At 38.3% G+C, this 18,268-nt stretch overlaps 1 protein-coding gene across 8 annotated transcripts in view; it reads left to right on the plus strand.

Annotated features, from left to right (window-relative positions):
* The first annotated feature begins 4,743 nt into the window (after positions 1-4,743).
* PDLIM5 (PDZ and LIM domain 5) overlaps positions 4,744-18,268 on the plus strand; it is a 214,530-nt gene continuing 201,005 nt past the window's right edge. For all 8 annotated transcript variants that reach the window (XM_053666355.1, XM_037140080.2, XM_053666348.1 and 5 more), the window contains exons 1-2: positions 4,744-4,846; positions 8,096-8,229. In XM_053666355.1, coding sequence (XP_053522330.1) covers positions 8,134-8,229 — 96 coding nt within the window. In that variant the 5' untranslated portion in view covers positions 4,744-4,846; positions 8,096-8,133. The remainder of the gene's footprint in view (positions 4,847-8,095; positions 8,230-18,268) is intronic.

The raw sequence follows: 18,268 nt of genomic DNA on the forward strand, positions 1-18,268 counted from the left end.
TGTCTTTTGAGAAATGAGCTGACAGTCTTATGGGAACTCATTGGTAGGTAATGCTCTGCTTTTCTCTTGATGCTTCTAAGATTCTCTCTTTATCTTTAGCCTTTGGCATTTTAATTATGATGTGTCTTGGTGTTTTCTCTTTGGGTCCATCCTGTTTGGGACTCTCTGTACTTCCTGGACTTGCGTGTCTATTTCCTTCACCAAATTAGGGTTATTTTCTTTCATTACTTTTCCAAATAAGTTTCCAATTTCTTGCTCTTCATCTTCTCCTTCTGGCATTCCTATGATTCGGATGTTGGCCCTTTTGGAGATATCCCAGGGTCTTCTTATATTCTCCTTATTTTTTTAAAATTTTGGTTTTTTATCCTGTTCTGATTGAATTTTTATTGCTTCCTTATGTTTCAAATTATTGATTTGGATCTCGGCTTCCTCCCCTTCACTGTTGATTCCCTGTGGATTTTTCTTTATTTCACTTAGTGTAGACTTCATCTCTTTCCTTACGTTTTTACCATAATCAATGAGTTCTCTGAGCATCCTTGTCATCAATGTTTTGAACTCTGCATCCGATCCATTGGCTATCTCTGTTTTGCTTAGTTCTTTTCTTGGAGTTTTATTTTGTTCTTTCATTTGGGCCATATTACTTTGTCTCCCCAACTTGGCAGCCTCCAATTTTGTTTCTGTTTTTGGTAGAGCTGCTTTGACTCCCTGTCTCATCACACCTGTTAAATTGTAAGGGGTGGAACCTTAGGTATGTGCTGGGGCAGGACAACTTGCTTTATCACTTTGTGGTGCTATGTGGGAAGGAGGGATAGGAGAGAGGACAATGCTGCTGCCTGACTTGTAGAGGGTTTGTCTGGTACTTGCCCCATGTCCAACCACTTCACCTGCTTCCCATAAGTGACTGGTGCCCTTCTAGCTGTTGCCCAGACGCTGAATCACAGAGTGGATGGGTTTACATACATTCTAGGACCATACAAGTCCTTTAAATGGACACTCCTGAGAAACCAGCAGTTTTTCTGCCACCCCAACCCCCACTGGTTTTTAGAGCCAGAAGTTGTGAGGCTTTATCTTACATTGAAACCTGGGTTGCACTGGTGCGGCCCCGGGCTGGGATCGCTTGCTCCCAAGGTACTCCTCCCAATTTTTATCCATCACATGTGAATGTGGCACCACCTGTTCTGCCACATAGCTGCTGTCTCCCTTCACAGTACCATGTCCTCTCTGTCCCAGGCTCTCTGTCTCTGCTCCTACGCATCTGGATGAATGTTGCTTCTTTGAATCCTTGTTTGTCTGACTTCCACATAGTTGGATTTTTGGCAGTTCTGGGCGTTTTTGTTTTGAAATTAACTGTAATTCTTCTTGTGGTTGTGAGAGGCTGTGAAGAGTGTCTGACTACAGCTCCATCTTGACCAGAAGTCCCCTTATTTCTCTGGTCTTTAAAAACTGGATGGCTTATTGAATTTACTGAGAGGCAGGTTGTTGAGACAAAAAGGACATGGTGTTTGGATTTCTATCCTCTGCTCTACTTCTATCATAAATCAGTTGTGTGGCCTTGGTTAAATATCTTAACCTTCAAGTCTCTCTTTCTTCCTCTTAAAAAATACCTACTTCCTATCATTTTAAGCATTATGATACTGCACGTAAGTCACCAAGAACAAAGTAAATACACAATAAATGATGAAGGGGTGTGCTTGTCTTCTCTGATGCATAAATAATTCTAATCAGTTGCTTAGTAGAGTTTCATTTGGATACAATTTATTTAACATCTATTTGGTGCCAAGCATGTTGTGAAGTATTTTATATGTGGTCTGTCCAGGAGAAGTCCAGCCATTGTTAATATAATGAGAATGGTTTGGATGACATTGATGTAACCTGTCAGCCAAGGAGAGTGGACTGGAATGTGCATGTGTGAACAGCGAGGACTTTACTGTACTAGTCAGTGGGGGCAGTAGATACCATTCAGTGAGCATGGGTACTGTGTGGCTGTTGCATTCAAAATGACTGCATGGGTAGAGCCATGAATCACCTCAAATTTTGCATTAAGTTTGAACATTGCTCCATGGAAACTATTTGGATGAATCAGAAGGCTGCAGCTATGGGCAACTGGTGATTGGCAACTTCATCACAACAGTGCATCCAGTCATGTGTCATGTCTCATGCAGAGTTTTTGGTGAAACATCAAATTACACAGGTGACTCATCCCCACTATAGCCCAGATTTGGCTCCCTACAACTTCTGGCTTTTCCCTAAATGAAAATCATCTTTGAAAGAAAAGAGATTTAAGACTGTCAGTGAGATTCAGGAAAATGAGACAGGGCAGCTGATAAAGATTGGGAGAACAGTGTGAGGTCCCAAGGTACCTACTTTGAAGGGAACTGAGGCATCATTGTCTAATGTACAATGTTTTTTGTACCTTCTATCTTCTTCAATAAATGTCTTTATTTTTCATATTAAAGGGCTGGATACCTTCTGGGCAAACCTAGAGTATATATTATCTCTACTCCTCATGATAACCTCAAAAGTTTATTTATAATTATCATTTCCTGTAAGATAAAGAAACTGAGATAAGTTGCTTAACCTAAGCATAATATACAGTAGATTGGGGATATAGGAATATTTCTAGGGAACTGGTTTTTAAGTATTATAGTTTAATAGTTACCTAGGGGTCAGGATGAGGGGAGGGAGTATTAGTTAAAAAGGCAAATTCCTGGGGTCCACTTGCAAGGATTCTGGGTCTCTGGGTAAGGCCCAGGAAAATGCGTTTTAACAAACTGCCTATGTCATTTTAGTGCAGTCAGTTCTTTGGAAAACACTTGGATAGATACTGGTCTACGCATCACACCTTAGTGTGGTTCATCTATTCTATACCCCAAGCTCTAAATTGTGGTAGGAGGATGAGGATTCAGAGGCAGAGTAGCACCTATAGGCTGAAATTGAATTTGTCTCTGTAAGTAACACTCCCCTCCTTCTCAACTCTTCTTTATCACCTTAAGATATTTATTCTCTGGTAATACCTTCATACCCCACCTGCAATTATTGACGTCTTTAGTCAACCTTTGTTGATACAGGCCTAAGGTAAATGTCAGCAGCAAACAGATGAGAAGGAACAGAGATGGAACCCTTAGAGAATAACTGTAACCAGTGTCCTGAAAAACTGTCATAAGCTGTAATCTCTTGCAACCTCAATTTTATTAACTATAAATGAGGATGACATTCGTGTTAGAAAGTTATTGTAAAGGTTACCATATTGTCTACCACATGGTAGCTATTTGTAAATGGCAGCTATTGTTATTATTTATTTAATTTTGGTGAGATATCAAATGTGACAACCCATATTAAAGCACTATGTAAATGAGCTCTCACACTAAGAAATCTTTCCCTCCAACACAATCTTTTCTAGAGTGAAATGAGAACTATGGACCAGCACTGTCAAATGAAAATAGAATGCCAGTCACATAGGTAATTTTGAAATTTTTAGTTTAAAAAACATTTAAAAACAGGTGAAATTAATTTAATAACCTTTTAACCAAATATAAAAATCTCATACTGCCAACATGTAATCAATATAAAATTATTAATGAGGTAGGGTACATTATATTTTTCGTACTGAGTCTTCAAACTCTAGTGTGCATTCTTACACTTCTATTATATGTCGATTTGGGCACTAAGTTTCAACAATAAAGTGAAATGTAGTCTTACTCGGACAATAATGTTTAATAGAAATAGGTTACCCTGCCTCTGTTTTTAAATTTAAATTAATTAGACTTACATAAAACAGACAAAAAACCCCAGTAAGTCAGTCACAGTAGCCACATTTCAAATGTTCAGCAGCCACATGTGGCTTAGTGGCTACCATTTGGACAGAGTAGTTTTGGACCTTCTCTAGAATATTTGCACTTCTGGGAATACGCGGACCCTATGAAGCTGATCCTTGCTCTACACGTCCCTTGGTTCAGAATTGTCCTTTTCATGTTTTATAAGCAAACTCATAGTTTAAAAAAGTCAACAAGTTACTTTCCATGTGTTCAATGAATATTTTTCAAGTTTATTTACGAATAAACTCCTTGGGCTAAATCGAAGCAGCTTTATAGAAACTGGACTATCGAAACTTTACTGGAAGTGGGCTATTATTGACTTGGATTTAGAAAAATAAGCTGACAACACAGTGGTTCAACTTTTGGCCGCTGCTCTTTATCACTGCCTTCTGATGTGAACGCAGGGTTTAATTTCTAGATATTAAAGTTACTGATTTTCACCATCCTGACAGGCAAACTTGACGGTTTGTGCTTCTCAGGAAACTTTAAGTTCTCTCTCTCAAAAAAACCCCAAACTAAAACACACACACACACACACACACACACACACACACACACACCCTCCCCCCCCCCCAGGCAGTAGGCGTTGAACTTGCATAGATGGGGATTTAACCAAAGCCCCCTTCTATTTTTAGACAAAGCAACTGCTTGTCAGTTGAGTTTCTGGAGAGAAAAATGCATCCAATGCAAAACAAACTCGCGGAGCAGACGTTCGCTAGACAGTGCTCGAAAATTCTTAAGACTACTCCCACCAGGACTCGGTAGCGCAATTGTCTTTCCGCGGAAGCTCAGCTCGCCCCAGCAAGTCCGAGCGCTGTGCTTCGCAGCTGGCTTCTCCCGCAGCGCCGCGCCGTCTCGCCCAGCCCAAGGGCGAGGCCGGGAGCGAAGGGGGCGTGTCCCGCGCGGGGGCGGGGCCGTGGGGGGGCGAGCCAAGAGGCGGAAGTTCCCGCGGGTTGTGAGGACGGCGCACGCACCACGAATCACTTGTCAGTGCTCCTCTGCGGTGGAGGCATCGCGTCGCTGGACCAGAGGTGAGTGGTCACCCGCCGGGGGTGCGCGTCTCGCGGTCCGGGTGAAGGGGGCGGGGGAAGTAGCGGTCCCCTGGCGCCGAGCGCGAGGGCAGCCCTGCCGGGGAGGCGGAGGGGGCGCCCCTTTAGCGGGCTGTTTCTCAGGTGTTTGGACGCGGAGCGGCGGAGGTGGGAGAGTGGCGTGGGAAGAAGGGCGCTGGGGAAAGGGCTGCGCGAGACTGGGCGTGAGGCCAGTGGACGGGCTCTGGAGGTCCCCGGAGCCCGGTCCAGCCGGGGCGTGCGTGGCGAAGTCAGGGATGCAGGAGCGGGGTGCCCTGGACAGCGAGGCCGGGCGCGGAAGGGCCCCCGGGCACCCTGCACAGACCCGCTGGCGGGCTCCGGGCACCGGTCGGGGCGTCCACGTCCACCCACGCCCGGCGCGAGTCTCTCGGGGGGTGTGGGAAGGAAGCTGGACTCAATGGGAATGGCGAGTTAGTTTTTGTTTGTTCTCACGCTACTGAGAAGCTTTTATCACCCCCTCCCCACCCCCCCCCCCAGATAGTTAGGATTTCGTAACCTGTTTGGGGAAAACTTTGGTGCGTCCGGAAATAAACCTCTTTTAAAAAACAAATCTGTCGTGAACGCCAGGTTTATTAGTACTTGCCTGCTCGTTGGGGCTTTGTAAGATTGTGTCTTCAGTGCGCTTGACAATAAGTGGAAAAAGGAAGGGCGTACAGCCAGGGCAGAGCTTGGAAAGAAAGTTCGTGGCTGCGCCGGGCAGGGCAGGGCTAGGGTGTGAACGCCAGATCCTAGCCCAAGTCCGCCTTCCTGACCGGAGGACGTTGGAACCCGCCTGCCACGGAAACAGCCGGCTCTGGAGCCTTATTTGGCAAACAGGACTAGGCGAGAACATCTGCTGGAAAACTGTCTCGTGGCGGCATTCATCCTGCGCCTGTGGCCTCCGTTCTTGAGCCCTACCTCCACTGCCTCTCAATAGGGAAGAAAGAGAATCTCGACATCCTGCTTCTTAATTTCAGACCCCTGTTACCCTGTGCAGTTCAGCACGAATTCTCTTTTCCCACTTATCATCCTTCAAAGAAACTGGAATAGGAGTGTGGGAAATGACCAATCTTTCCTTCCCAAGTACCAGGGTGAATACATTGTTTAGACTTTTCCTACGAGAAAATCCAGAACTATACAGAAGTTCCAACATTTTCTATGCGTTTGAAAACGGAATAGGCTGCTGTTTCCTGCCTGCTTGGTATTTTAGGAAGAGTTTGGGCACTAATTACCAGATGGAGACCTGGAAAAGGCCAGTAATATTAGCATTGCTTAAGGGATCAGAATATTTTAAGGCAATAAAGCTAGCTGGGGGAGATACTAGAAATGACACTGATTGGAAATGAAATTACATTGGTTTTGTAGCGTAGCTGTGACTTTGCCAGGGCTCGAAACTTTGATAACAAACAGGAGAAGTCAGGAAGGGAAATCCCAAGTAAAAAGAGGTTGAACATGTGTGCATAGATACATGAACACATTTTCTTGTAGGGAACAGTGAAACAGTGAGGCCAGAAGTTGAGCCTAACTTAGGCATTCTTCTCGTGAAAAAGGTTAAAAGATTGAACTAGAAGGGAGGGCAGGCTGCCTGCAAAATATCTGTTAGCTTTATACACTTCTGATTTGTATCATATGTCAATATCAAAACAGTCTTTTCTAGTTTTGAGAAAAATCTTCTCTTACTATTATTATAGGGAGAGGGAATTAAATTATATGTGGCTCCTTATTAGCTCTCTGCTATTCATTTTTCAGGTATATCTAACAGTTTGGCTTCTGGCTTGGCCTTTGGTCTCTTCAAGACTCTGTGCCTATTATGTCAGTGTTGAAGTAATCTGTTCTTGCATAGGACTTCAGTGTAGTGCCATACCAGTGGGAATACTCATTTAGTTTCTAGGTAGATGTCATGCAGATTTTCACTGATTTAATTTTTCTTTAAGTCCCAGACTTATTTGAAAGTTTTTCTCACTTTCCCTTTATGAAGAATACAGAATGTATTTGGTTTTAATATACCCAGTGGTTCAAATATCTACATCTGCCACTATCAATTTGGTATGATGGGATAGAAATTTTGAATGGGTTAAAAATAATTTAAGACAGGTAATATAGGGTGATTTAGTTGAACAGCACAGGTTTTCTGAGAAAGTATGTCTTAAACAGCTTTTTAAAAAAAGTTGTTTTATAATCGTTAAATTATTCATGTGTTATATTTTTAAAGAGGGAAATATTATGTTTCTTAGTACTACCAGTACATCTTAGAAAATGTCCATTTCTCCCACCTACCTATAACTGCCTTAACAACCAGCCACAAACTCCAGTGCATACTTTTTTGCTTTAGTTTTTTGTTAATAAAAATACTACCATGGAGTCAACATGAGCACACTTACAGCAAAACACAAAAAAGAAGGCACTAAAGTGCTGGTTCTTTTCTAAAGCTTCTGTTCCCTTTCATCCATTAAATACTCCTACCATGCTTAGTCAGTCTCACTCTGGTAAATGCTCACCTTCTACTTTGCCTGATGAGGTGTGTACCTAAACAAGAAGCAGGCTCTGATTGAAATATCACTGTGTTGCCTATCATGGCCTGTCTGAAGAAAAAGTATAAGTATTACTTTAAGTGTGGAATATATCACATCCCTCTAAGAGGAAATTCAAGTTACAGCTTATGATTGGAGTGAATAGTTTTGTACATTAAAAAAACTCAGAGCATTTAGTAAGCATGAATGAGATGATGAATTAGCATTCCTTTTCATATGTTATAGTAATTTAGAATTTAAGTAAGTGAAATCGAAGGACTCTTGCCAATTATAGGCAAAAGAATGTATGAAGTAGAGGAAAGGAGGAAACCATTTTGAATTAAACTTGAAATAAAATCTTGTTCTTTTTTACATATAACAAAATGTTGTAAAGTACTTTGAATTAAAGTTTGTATGCAAGAAGCCACAAATTGTAGCAAGTTGTAAAACTGATCAAGTGTCTAGAAATATATTCTGATGTAGAATTTTTATACTATAGAAATTGGCATGAGTTTAGAAATTGTATATTAGCTCATATAGTTCTTTTTTTAGGTTGAAGTAAGAACTTAATATAGACTTTTTCTCTGTAGCCCTTCATTTCCCCACAAACAAAATACTGAACATAGTTTACTTGGGTTTATATTAAATATATAATAGGGCTTCAAATAAACATTTTTTAAGTCATTTGAATTTCTTTTCACAGTTTCACTATCTGGGATTGGACTTTGAGCCTTTAGAACCATGAGCAACTACAGTGTGTCCTTGGTTGGCCCAGCTCCTTGGGGTTTCCGGCTGCAAGGTGGCAAGGATTTCAACATGCCTCTGACAATCTCTAGTGTAAGCAAACTTTACAGATTTTGTTACAGATGTTCATTCAGTGCTTAATCCTGGAAACCTCGGGACTAATTATCTCTGGATGGCCTGTTCTCTACTTACTACAATTGCTTACGGGATTCGATCTGAGCAGACTTAGTTACCTGTAATAAAAGATGTGGTGGAAGGGAAGTTAGCAAGGATAGTTAATTTCAATTTTGTTTATTTTCAGTTTCCCTTAATCATCTTAATGATAAAATGGAAAGCATTTAATTAGGGGATAGCCTTCAGATCTTTCAACTGTAATTACTTTTGGGAATTCTCTGGCTCTTACTTTGTTTCTTCATATGTAACATTAGACAGTTGTACTATGGAATTTCTTAGTCCCTTTCAGTTCTAATGCTGTTTATTAAAAACTGTTGATTAATATTAATGAAATGATTGTCTTTGACATTATTCCTCAGTTTACTTTCTGGTGAAGGTGATAGCCCATAGTAAAATGGCCAAAAGCTGCTTACCTTTGAAGAAGAAATGATAGTCTTGGCTCTGCAATTAGTCAGTTTATGAATAATTGAGATTTGGCTGTTTATATTAGTATGAGTTTAGTTTGAATGGATTCTTTATATACATTTTAAGGATGTTCTGGTGATGATGAAGGGAGCAATTATAACTTTCATTTACTGGGCCTTGACTGTGTCAGGTACTGTTTCAATTTCCTCATCAGCAGGTAATTATTGCTCTTAATTACTTGTATAACTTTCTAGAGTGTTTTTTTGTATATTGAAATAAATGTGAACATCTATTACCCTTTTACTTATATGGTAGTGCATTGTACTACCATATAAGTTTCACACTGTGCTTTTTCTCAGCAGTTTACCATGAAGAACTTTCCCTATGAGTATGTTGAGGGTTTTTTTTTAACAGCTAGATAGAATTTTCATGTAGGGAGGTAACATTTATTTAACCATACACTATTGAAGGGCATTTATATTGTTTCCAGTATTCCTGTTACAGACAGTGCTGTAGTGGATACCATATCTATATAGTTTTCCATATATATGTATATAACTTTGATAGGTCATGCTAATTTACACTTTCGTGCAGTACATACAAATACTTACCCCCTGCCCCCAAATGGCCTTACCATCAAATTTTGGGATTTTTGCTAAGTACTTTACGTGCATCATCTTCTTTAATACTCATGCCGTCTTGCCAAATAGTGGTATTATTACCATTGTCCAGAACCATCTGTGAGCTCACATGACTGGTGTGGAAGAACTGGCTTTCAAGCAATTATATTATGCTGCCTCCCTAGTAATAAATCTTATCTTAAATTTAAGTGGATTATTTCTGTAATCAGACATTAGAAGGTTATTATTTTGTTTAATTACATAAGTGTATATATACATACACTGCTTCTTACAATATATATTCAACTTGATTTTGAAAGATTAAAAATCAGTTTGTAACACTTACATGTCTATTAAAATACTGCAAATCCTGTCTTACTAATGAAGTGATCCTGGCTATGGATTTATAAATAGTTGTCACTAATTTATCACTACTTTCTGTCTTGATTTCAGTTTTTCAGATTTTACAAGAAAATACACACATGTAATCCAGCCTGCAAGTTTTAAGACTTTGTGGTTGGATGAAATTTTAAAAGTAAACCATCCATGTAAAAATGTGCCTTGTGATTTATTCTTGTTTGAGTGAGGCAATGTTTTCTCCTACTGAAGACCTATTATGAGGAGTAGAACATTTGAATATTTTTCATTTTTATGTTTTGTTAACATTATTTCATATTGTTTGAATATCCTACTTTTTGATGATGGACTAAAAAATGTTTTTTTCATTAAAAGTACTTCCATTTCACTGAAAAAAAAGTCCAGAAATAAATTGATGCCTAAATAAAAGAAATTTAATTATCACTTTGTTGTTTGGTAATAGAAATGCAAATTGGTATGTAACTATGTGGTACCATGCTTTTTAAAAAGTTTCCTGTGCTTCAGTTCCCTGGCAGACAATTTGAGGCACTAGCTCCATGTTGTGATGCTGATAAAACAGAACACTGTGTACATACATACATGCCCTCCCCTGGCACTGAAGAAATGCTTTCCTTGTGTAGACAGAGTGCTAATTAAAGGATTTTGAACATACTGATTAAAAGAAGCCCGGTAACAAAGCTGCTGAGTTATTTCTGTTCTCTTACAAAAGTCTCTGCCATCTCCTGTGACCTTTTTGGGCCTTGTGCAGTGGGGCATGCGATTCATTCTGGACTGGAGAGGATGGGGAGGGGAGGGAGGGGAGAGGAGGGAATGTTGGCTCAACTGTGCTGCTGGGCTCTTGGCTTTCCATTGTAGTTATTTTTAACCCCTTGTGTGGTTCAAACATGCCTAGTAACATTGCCTAATAAAGTTGTATGCCTAGCACTTAATTTATATTGTTACAATAAAACTATTAATGTTATACTTCATCTTATTAGTTCTCTGGTTATATTTATTCTGCCTTTTATGTAATACATTAATATTTTAGTGGTCACTAGATCAATAGTATCATGAAGCAATTAAAACCTGAACACGTCGTAAAACATGTAATTTAGTGTTTCTCTTATTTTAATAGTGTGTATGAAATTCTTAGCACCTAGTACTCTTTCATTTATTATAATAATAAAATAAAAAAGAATAATTATTTAGAGACTTGAAACATCACATCCCCAATAATTGTAGGGAACATAACAGTTATATATTTTTCACTTATACTTTGTTGGAATTGAAAAAAGAAAATCCTAGCTAGGAAGCTGCATCTTTATATTTAGAGTTCAAAAGAGTACAATGTTTCCTTGGGTCAAGTATTGTTATTTTGAACTTCAAAGGGCTATTTACCTTGTCTTATAACATTGTACCTCTGATATCGAATGCATTTGACATAAATAAGACATTGGCTGGACTTGAACATTTTGGGTCTGTTTTTTTTTTTCTAGATTTTATCGCTACTAGCATGTGAATATGTTGAATATTACTTGTACCTTAAAAATATGGACTATAAAATTTTAAAATCTCACCCCAATTTGTTCATCACCTATATTGTATTAATTTTGCTTTTTTTAGTGTGTTGATTTCCAAGATAAGGTTCGTCATTTCTGCAAGCTCAGAGGGAATGCCAGATTGCCATAGATTCATCATCACGAGTCATTGTTTTTACTTTCCGGTTCTTAAACTGGAGTGCTGACAACAAGAGTTTGCAGGCTCTTTTTATGACCTTGCATTTATGGAATTACCTTGAACCCATATAATGTAGGGATGGGTTTCATTGTTGCAGTGTGGGTTTCTTAAGTCTTTGCCAGTATATTTTATAAGAAATAGGAGACTTGTTGCATGTTCAAGGCCATATTTTGGCAAGTTGATGTTTCTCATGATGAAATTACAAGAAGGATAATATTTTTGTGAATAACACCTTTTAAATGCAGTATCCTAAACTTGAAGTACTCTGCTGCATGTTATTTTCTGATATGTGATGTTAGAGTATTTTACTTAAATGCCAGTATTTGGATTTCCTAAGAATGATCTCCCATTTATCCATAAACAAGTCTATGGTATTTCTTTAGCACGTAAGAATGAGGTCAGACATTTTAATACCCATATAGTAACTTTGATTCTCAAGAATTAGGGGAGGGTCACTTGTTACCAGCTCAGACAAGATTTTAGTTGGATTTGAAAAGCAGGAGATATTTACTGTTTAGGAGTGTGGAGCCCTGTTTGAGTGAGAGTACAACATAGAACAGAGAAAGAGTCGTGAAGTACTTGGCTGTGAATTCATTCATTCAGCAGTTAAAAGAATACTTCCTGTGAGCCACTGAAAAAGACATAGAGTAATGGAGTGTACAAAGGTTGTGGAGCAAAGAAGTAAGTACAGTACTGGACAGTGTCATAAAACCTGTCATAAGAAAGTGTTTGAGGAAATGGTAAAGGTACAGATAAGTACCTTTCTCAGTTTCTCTGGGCATAGATATTTTTTGTATTTGCCAGGGTCAGCTTCCAACAGGAGAAATTGGTTTTTGAAGGATGAAATTTAAACACCTCAAAGTCACATTTCTCTGTGTTGGTTTTCAGTGCCAAATGAAGAAGACTTTTCTTGCCATTGCTTGTCTGTGAGTGAAGCTGTGAATATGGTTGAGTGATTCTCCAGATGGGCTAGCTGCAGTTTCTGTCCTAAGGGAGGATAAAAAGAGACTTTCAGTTCTCTCAAGCTGAAATGGGAGAACCATTCTACCTTGAATAAATGGACCCATTGTTAATTTTAAGCTGAGTATTTTCTTTTCATTCTCTCTGAACTACCCTGTCCTAGTGCCAAGTTGGAAAGTTAATAATTTAGTTTGTGTAACTACATAATATATATTTCACATATATACTCACTCTGCTTTTAAAACACTAATTACCTTTTGTGTGGGGCTCAGAGATCTTTTTTTCCCCACATGGCAGTTTTCTGTCATTGTGTTCGAAAGGGTCAGGAATGTCAAGATAGTTCTGAAGATGTTTGTCTGGTCTGTTATTTGTAAAGAAATGAAAATCTTCTCAGTATGTTTTATTATAAATGAATAGTTTTAGGAAAAAGCGGGCTTTTATAGATTATAATAAATGTTGAGCATTGTGGAAAGTGGTTTTTTTTTGTTAAAATAAGAGGACTTTCACTGGTATTTAGGACTTTTGTATCTGATAAAGGAAACAATATTGTAGAGGTTGAGTAAGGAACGAATAGCACTTTAGATCTAAGCAAAGGAGATTTTTTTTTTTGTTTATAGCAAAGGAGATTTAAGAAATCCTCACCTTAGGATGTATTTATTGATTTTAGAGAGAGATGAATCGGGGGAGAGAGAGAGAAAGAGAGAGAGAAAAACGTAGATGTTATGCCTTGTGTATGTTCCCTGCCTGGGGACTGAAGCTGCAACCCAGGTATTTGCCATGACCAGGGGTCAAATCTGTGACCTTTTGGGATGGTGCTCCAACTGACTGAGCCACCCAGGCAGGATGCAAAGGAGATTTTAATGCAACCTATTAACCTACTTAAGAGTTTTGTATAATGTTTATTCACTAAAACTGAGAATACTAAAGACTATGGATCAATTTTATTATCAGGTTTGATTTTTTTGTTGAGAACTTTCAAGTCAGAGAGCTTTTCTTATGATGATTGTTGGTCAGGTTGCAGTGCGAACATACATTTAACCAGATGTCTGTCAGAAACATTGTGTTTGCATAGCTCACCCAGATGCCCATATACTACAGGACCAGTCATGACCTTTTTCCCCAGTTACAACGGCATGGAGGAGAAATCTGCTCTGAGTTAATTAATCTAGAAGCAAACATTGCCCTGGACAAGAAAGAAATCAGAGATATTAAGTATGTAATATAAAACTTGACCCAAGCATGTGAAATATTAATATACAGTGATGGGCAAAAGTAGGTTTACAGTTGGAAGGACATGAAACAGTTTTATTCTTATATTATTATTTGTACTGCAACTGTAAACCTACCTCTGCCCATCTTGCATGCATACATTTGCAGATAAATTACATAATGGAAGTGAAAAGAGAAAACATTAGTTTAAGTAGCTAATTAGCAGTGACCATGATGACCCCTGATTTAGGTATTCTAGGTACAGAGTCACTCTCTAGCCCTCCTGGGAATGTAAGTTTGGTTTTTTAATTACAGAGTGGGAAAATCACTTTTTCTAGTACAGCTATTCTGTTTCTGGTAAGATTTTTTTTAGGTAATAAAATATTTATGAATGCACTTGGTAATATTGAATAAGTGGTTTAAATTAGTTTTGGAAGAATTTTTTATGATATTGTTAAAACTAAATCTCTCAAATCTTAGTGACTTTTCCCCATCTTCCCTCAGCTTATTTTTTTCTTTCTGTTGTATAAGTGGAGTTATCTACCCTTCTGTAAACACAGATTTCTTTTACTGCTGATGTTGTTGCTCATTTTGTGTTAACATTACTGGAACAAAGTTCATCAACCTCATTGGCAAATGGAACTCCTAGCCCAGCTAAGCAGTTGCTGCAAATGTCCCCAGGAAGTCTGAATGGAGAAGAGTAAAATTCACTGGGACAGTTGACAGGAGGGAATGCAAAAAGAACAATTTAGATGGAAGGAGAAGAGAAAGAGGCAATTTTTAACAAGGCCAAAATAGGAACAGTTATTTACTGGGTCAAATTTTGTACTTAAGAAATATTCTTTACCCTTCACCCTTTACTCTTACAAAATTTAATTATTTTACGTTTTTCCTTAGATAATACATTAATATGGTTTGAAATTCAAAAGATACAATAGGGTTTACAGGAAGGAGTCTCCTGTTTTCCTACCATTGATTTCCTCTTCCTGGAAGCAACCAGTGTTAGCAGTTTCTTGTGTATATTTCCAGAAATAATTGGTATAGATATATGTAAATACACATATATTTTCACCACCCCGTTTTCAACACAAATAATATCCTTAAAAATATAATGAACTGTTTCTGTATTTTGCTTTTTTTTTTTACTAACTCAGAATCAGTAACTATATCTTTTTTTGTGCAGCTGCATTGTATTTGGCTTTATCATAATATATTTAACCAGTTTCTGTTGATGGGCAATTAGGTTCTTTATAGTCTTTCTGTTAGTGACACTGCAGTATAGTTTTTTTGCCATATGTATATATATTTTTTGTATATGTATGAGCATACCTGTCAGATAAATTCCTAGAAATGGAATTGCTCAGTCAAAGGGTTGTTTGCATTTGTAATTTTGATTGATAATGCCAAATATCTTCACAGAGACACTCCTACCCACAATATGAAAATGCTGGCTTCCTTGTATCTGTGCTGGCACACATTCCAACAGACTTTGATCTTTTTAAATCAGATGGGCCTGTTTCCACCTTTCTTCTTTTTGTAGGGCTTAATCACAGGTACTCTACCAAGGACTCTCTCTTTTCAAGTGGGTCATTATTTTCCACTTTGCCTGAGAATATACAAAATAAAAATGTGATAGCCTTCTTTAAATGACTTTATTAATTTCTAGGGATGCTAGTATTTGAATTTTTTCATCCAGAGACTTGATTAATAGCTCTCTTTACCATTTATTTATTTGTTTTTAGTTTTTTAAGAAAGATTCATTCATTCATTTATTTATTTTTTAGGGGGAGGGGCAGGGAGGGAGAAAGAGAGGGAGAGAGACATCAGTGTGCGGTTGCCTCTCGTGCACCCTTACTGGGGACCAGGCCCACAACCCAGGCCTGTGCCCTGACTGGGAATCCAACTGATGACACTTTGGTTCGCAGGTGAGTGCTCAATCCACTGAGTCACATTGGCCAGGGATATTTCTTATTTCTAAATGGATTTTTTTCTCTGTTAACATTGCATTTTCTCTTCCAATTACATGGTCAAAGACTTTTTGTTGTGCTAATGTTTTTGTGGAACAGTTTTGTGGAACAGTTTATGCCCTGCCATAGACTTTCTGAAAAATTAAGCAAGTAACATTTAACAGATTGATACAGTGTGTAATTTCGAATCCCTCTCTTGTCTAGCTCCTTTTCAGTGATGTGGCAAGGAGACTGGTCATGATGAGGCAGGGTCCTGAGACACAGTGATATTCACCCTTTAGGAGTCTCACTGTGTTTTTATACCAAACTTTGTTAGTCGGTGGAGGTTAATTGAAGTCACAAAGGTTTATATAGTGTTCCTTAGTGTAGTGAATCCGATCTTGCGAAGGCATACTAAAGTGTGGCACAATATATTTCTTTATTTTACTTGGTTGTAAGCAGCAGCAGTATGTGTTGTTACCTTTGGTGACAAAAGGGGTAAGTATATCAGGGATGTTTGTATTCTATGTGCTTAAAAATAAAGGAGGAATTTCCTTTAGTGTGCTGCTGTGGATTTTTAAATATGTTGAGAAGTTTGGCACTAAAGGAGAATTTTCACCTTTTTATTTGAATTCTGTGGACTGTTAAACATTTTTCCCATGTTCTAAAAATTGATTTAACAGTGGCCACTGCTGATAATAATTGTCCTGGGAAAATTTTTATTTACCAAAAGAAGAAGTGGTTGTTTTAATGACATTAACAATTGAATGCCATTTACCTACCATTGATTCCAGAGGGGATTTAAGTGTTATAATTTTGTTCCATTGAGCATCCAATTATTAGCCCCGTATTTCTTACATAATTTTTGAGATACTAACCTTTAGAAATGGTAAAAATAAAAAAATTAGTAATGTATAATGCTAGCGGAAGGAAATTATAGATGAATTCTGAAAGTATTTTTATTTTTGAGAAAAGGTGCTAGAGAACAAGTGTCCTTTACAAAAGGAAAATGATTTATCCTTTATGTAGGAACCCTTGGAGATTTATTGGAGAAAGTTTATATATAAATAGAAGTATTGTTACACATGTAATTTTAATAATTTTGGACATTCTCCTGAAATACCTCTACGGTACTAACATCCAAGTAATCCGCAAATGGTTCTTTTGATCTTTTTATACTGTGCATTTCTGTTTATATATACCTTTATCCATTCTGGAAGATTCTAGTTAGTTTGTATCCAGTTCTCACAGTGATGCTTTGACATTTTAACAATTACATTTATTAGGAGACACTTAGATTTATTATTTCACTTATTTATACATTCATTAGTTGTTTCTTGTGTGTGCTCTGACTGGGTATCAAACTCTTAACTTTGGTGTAGTGGAATGATGCTCTAACCAATGAGCAACCCAGTCAGGGCTGATATTTTTATATTTCAACAGTCAAAGTTGTTTTTAAATTTTATCAATGGCTTATCCATTCCTTAGGCTGGTTCCTCATTCTTTTTTATAAACTTTTTATAATATATTTTATTGATTATGCCATTACAGTTGTCCCATTTCCCCCCTTCACTCCCTTCCACCCTGCACTCCCTCTCCCACCTACATCCCCCCTCCTTAGTTCATGTCCATGTGTCATAAGTTCTTTAGTTTCTACATTTCCCACACTACTCTTGCCCTCCCTCTGTCTATTTTCTCCCCACTGTCTGTGCTACTTATTCTCTGTACCTTCTTCCCCTCTCTCCTTCTCCCACTCCCCTGTTGTTAACCCTCCATGTGGTCTCCATTTCTGTGGCTCTGCTCCTGTTTTAGCTGTCTGCTTAGTTTGCTTTTGTTTTAGGTGTGGTTGTTAATAACTGTGAGTTTGCTGTCCTTTCACTGTTCATGTTTTTTATCTTCCTTTTCGTAGGTAAGTCCCTTTAACATTTCATATAATAAGGGCTTGGTGATGATGAACTCCTTGAGCTTGACCTTATCTGAGAAGCATTTTATCTGCCCTTCTATTCTAATTGAAAGCTTTGCTGGACAGAGCAATCTTGGATGTAGGTCCTTGCATTTCATGTGTTGGAATACTTCTTTCCAGCCCCTTCTTTCCTATAAGATCTCTTTTGAGAAATCAGCTGACAGTCTGATGGGAACTCCTTTGTAGGTGACTTTCTCCTTATGTCTTGCTGCTTCTAGAGCTCTCTCCTTCATTTTAATCGTGGGTAATGTTATTATGATGTGCCTTGGTGTGTTCCTCCTTGGGTCCAACTTCTTTGGGACTCTCTGAGCTTCCTATTCTTCCTGGAAGTCTATTTCCTTTGTCAGATTGGGGAAATTCTCCTTTATTATTTGTTCAAATAAGTTCTCCACTTGTTGCTCTTCCTATTCCCCTTCTGGTACCCCTATAATTCAGATGTTGGAATGTTTAAAGATATCCTGGAGATTCCTAAGCTTCTCCTCATTTTTTTGAATTCATGTTTCTTCATTGTTTTCTGTTTGGTCATTTTTTTCTTCCTTCTGGTCCACTCCATTGATTTGAGTCCCAGTTTCCTTTCCATCATTATTTTTTTTATTTATTTGTCTTTAGAGGGGAAGAGAAGGAGAGAGAGAGAGAAACATCAATGTATGGTTGCTTTTTGTGCATCCCCTGCTGGGAACTGGCCTGCAGGGAACTGGCCTGCAACCCAGGCATGTGCCCTGACTGGGAATCGAACCACGATTGTCTGATTCTCAGGCCCG

The sequence above is a fragment of the Artibeus jamaicensis genome, unplaced genomic scaffold, assembly GCF_021234435.1.
Source record: "Artibeus jamaicensis isolate MK-2021 breed Jamaican fruit bat unplaced genomic scaffold, CSHL_Jam_final contig_452, whole genome shotgun sequence".
Taxonomy (NCBI): Eukaryota; Metazoa; Chordata; class Mammalia; order Chiroptera; family Phyllostomidae; genus Artibeus; species Artibeus jamaicensis.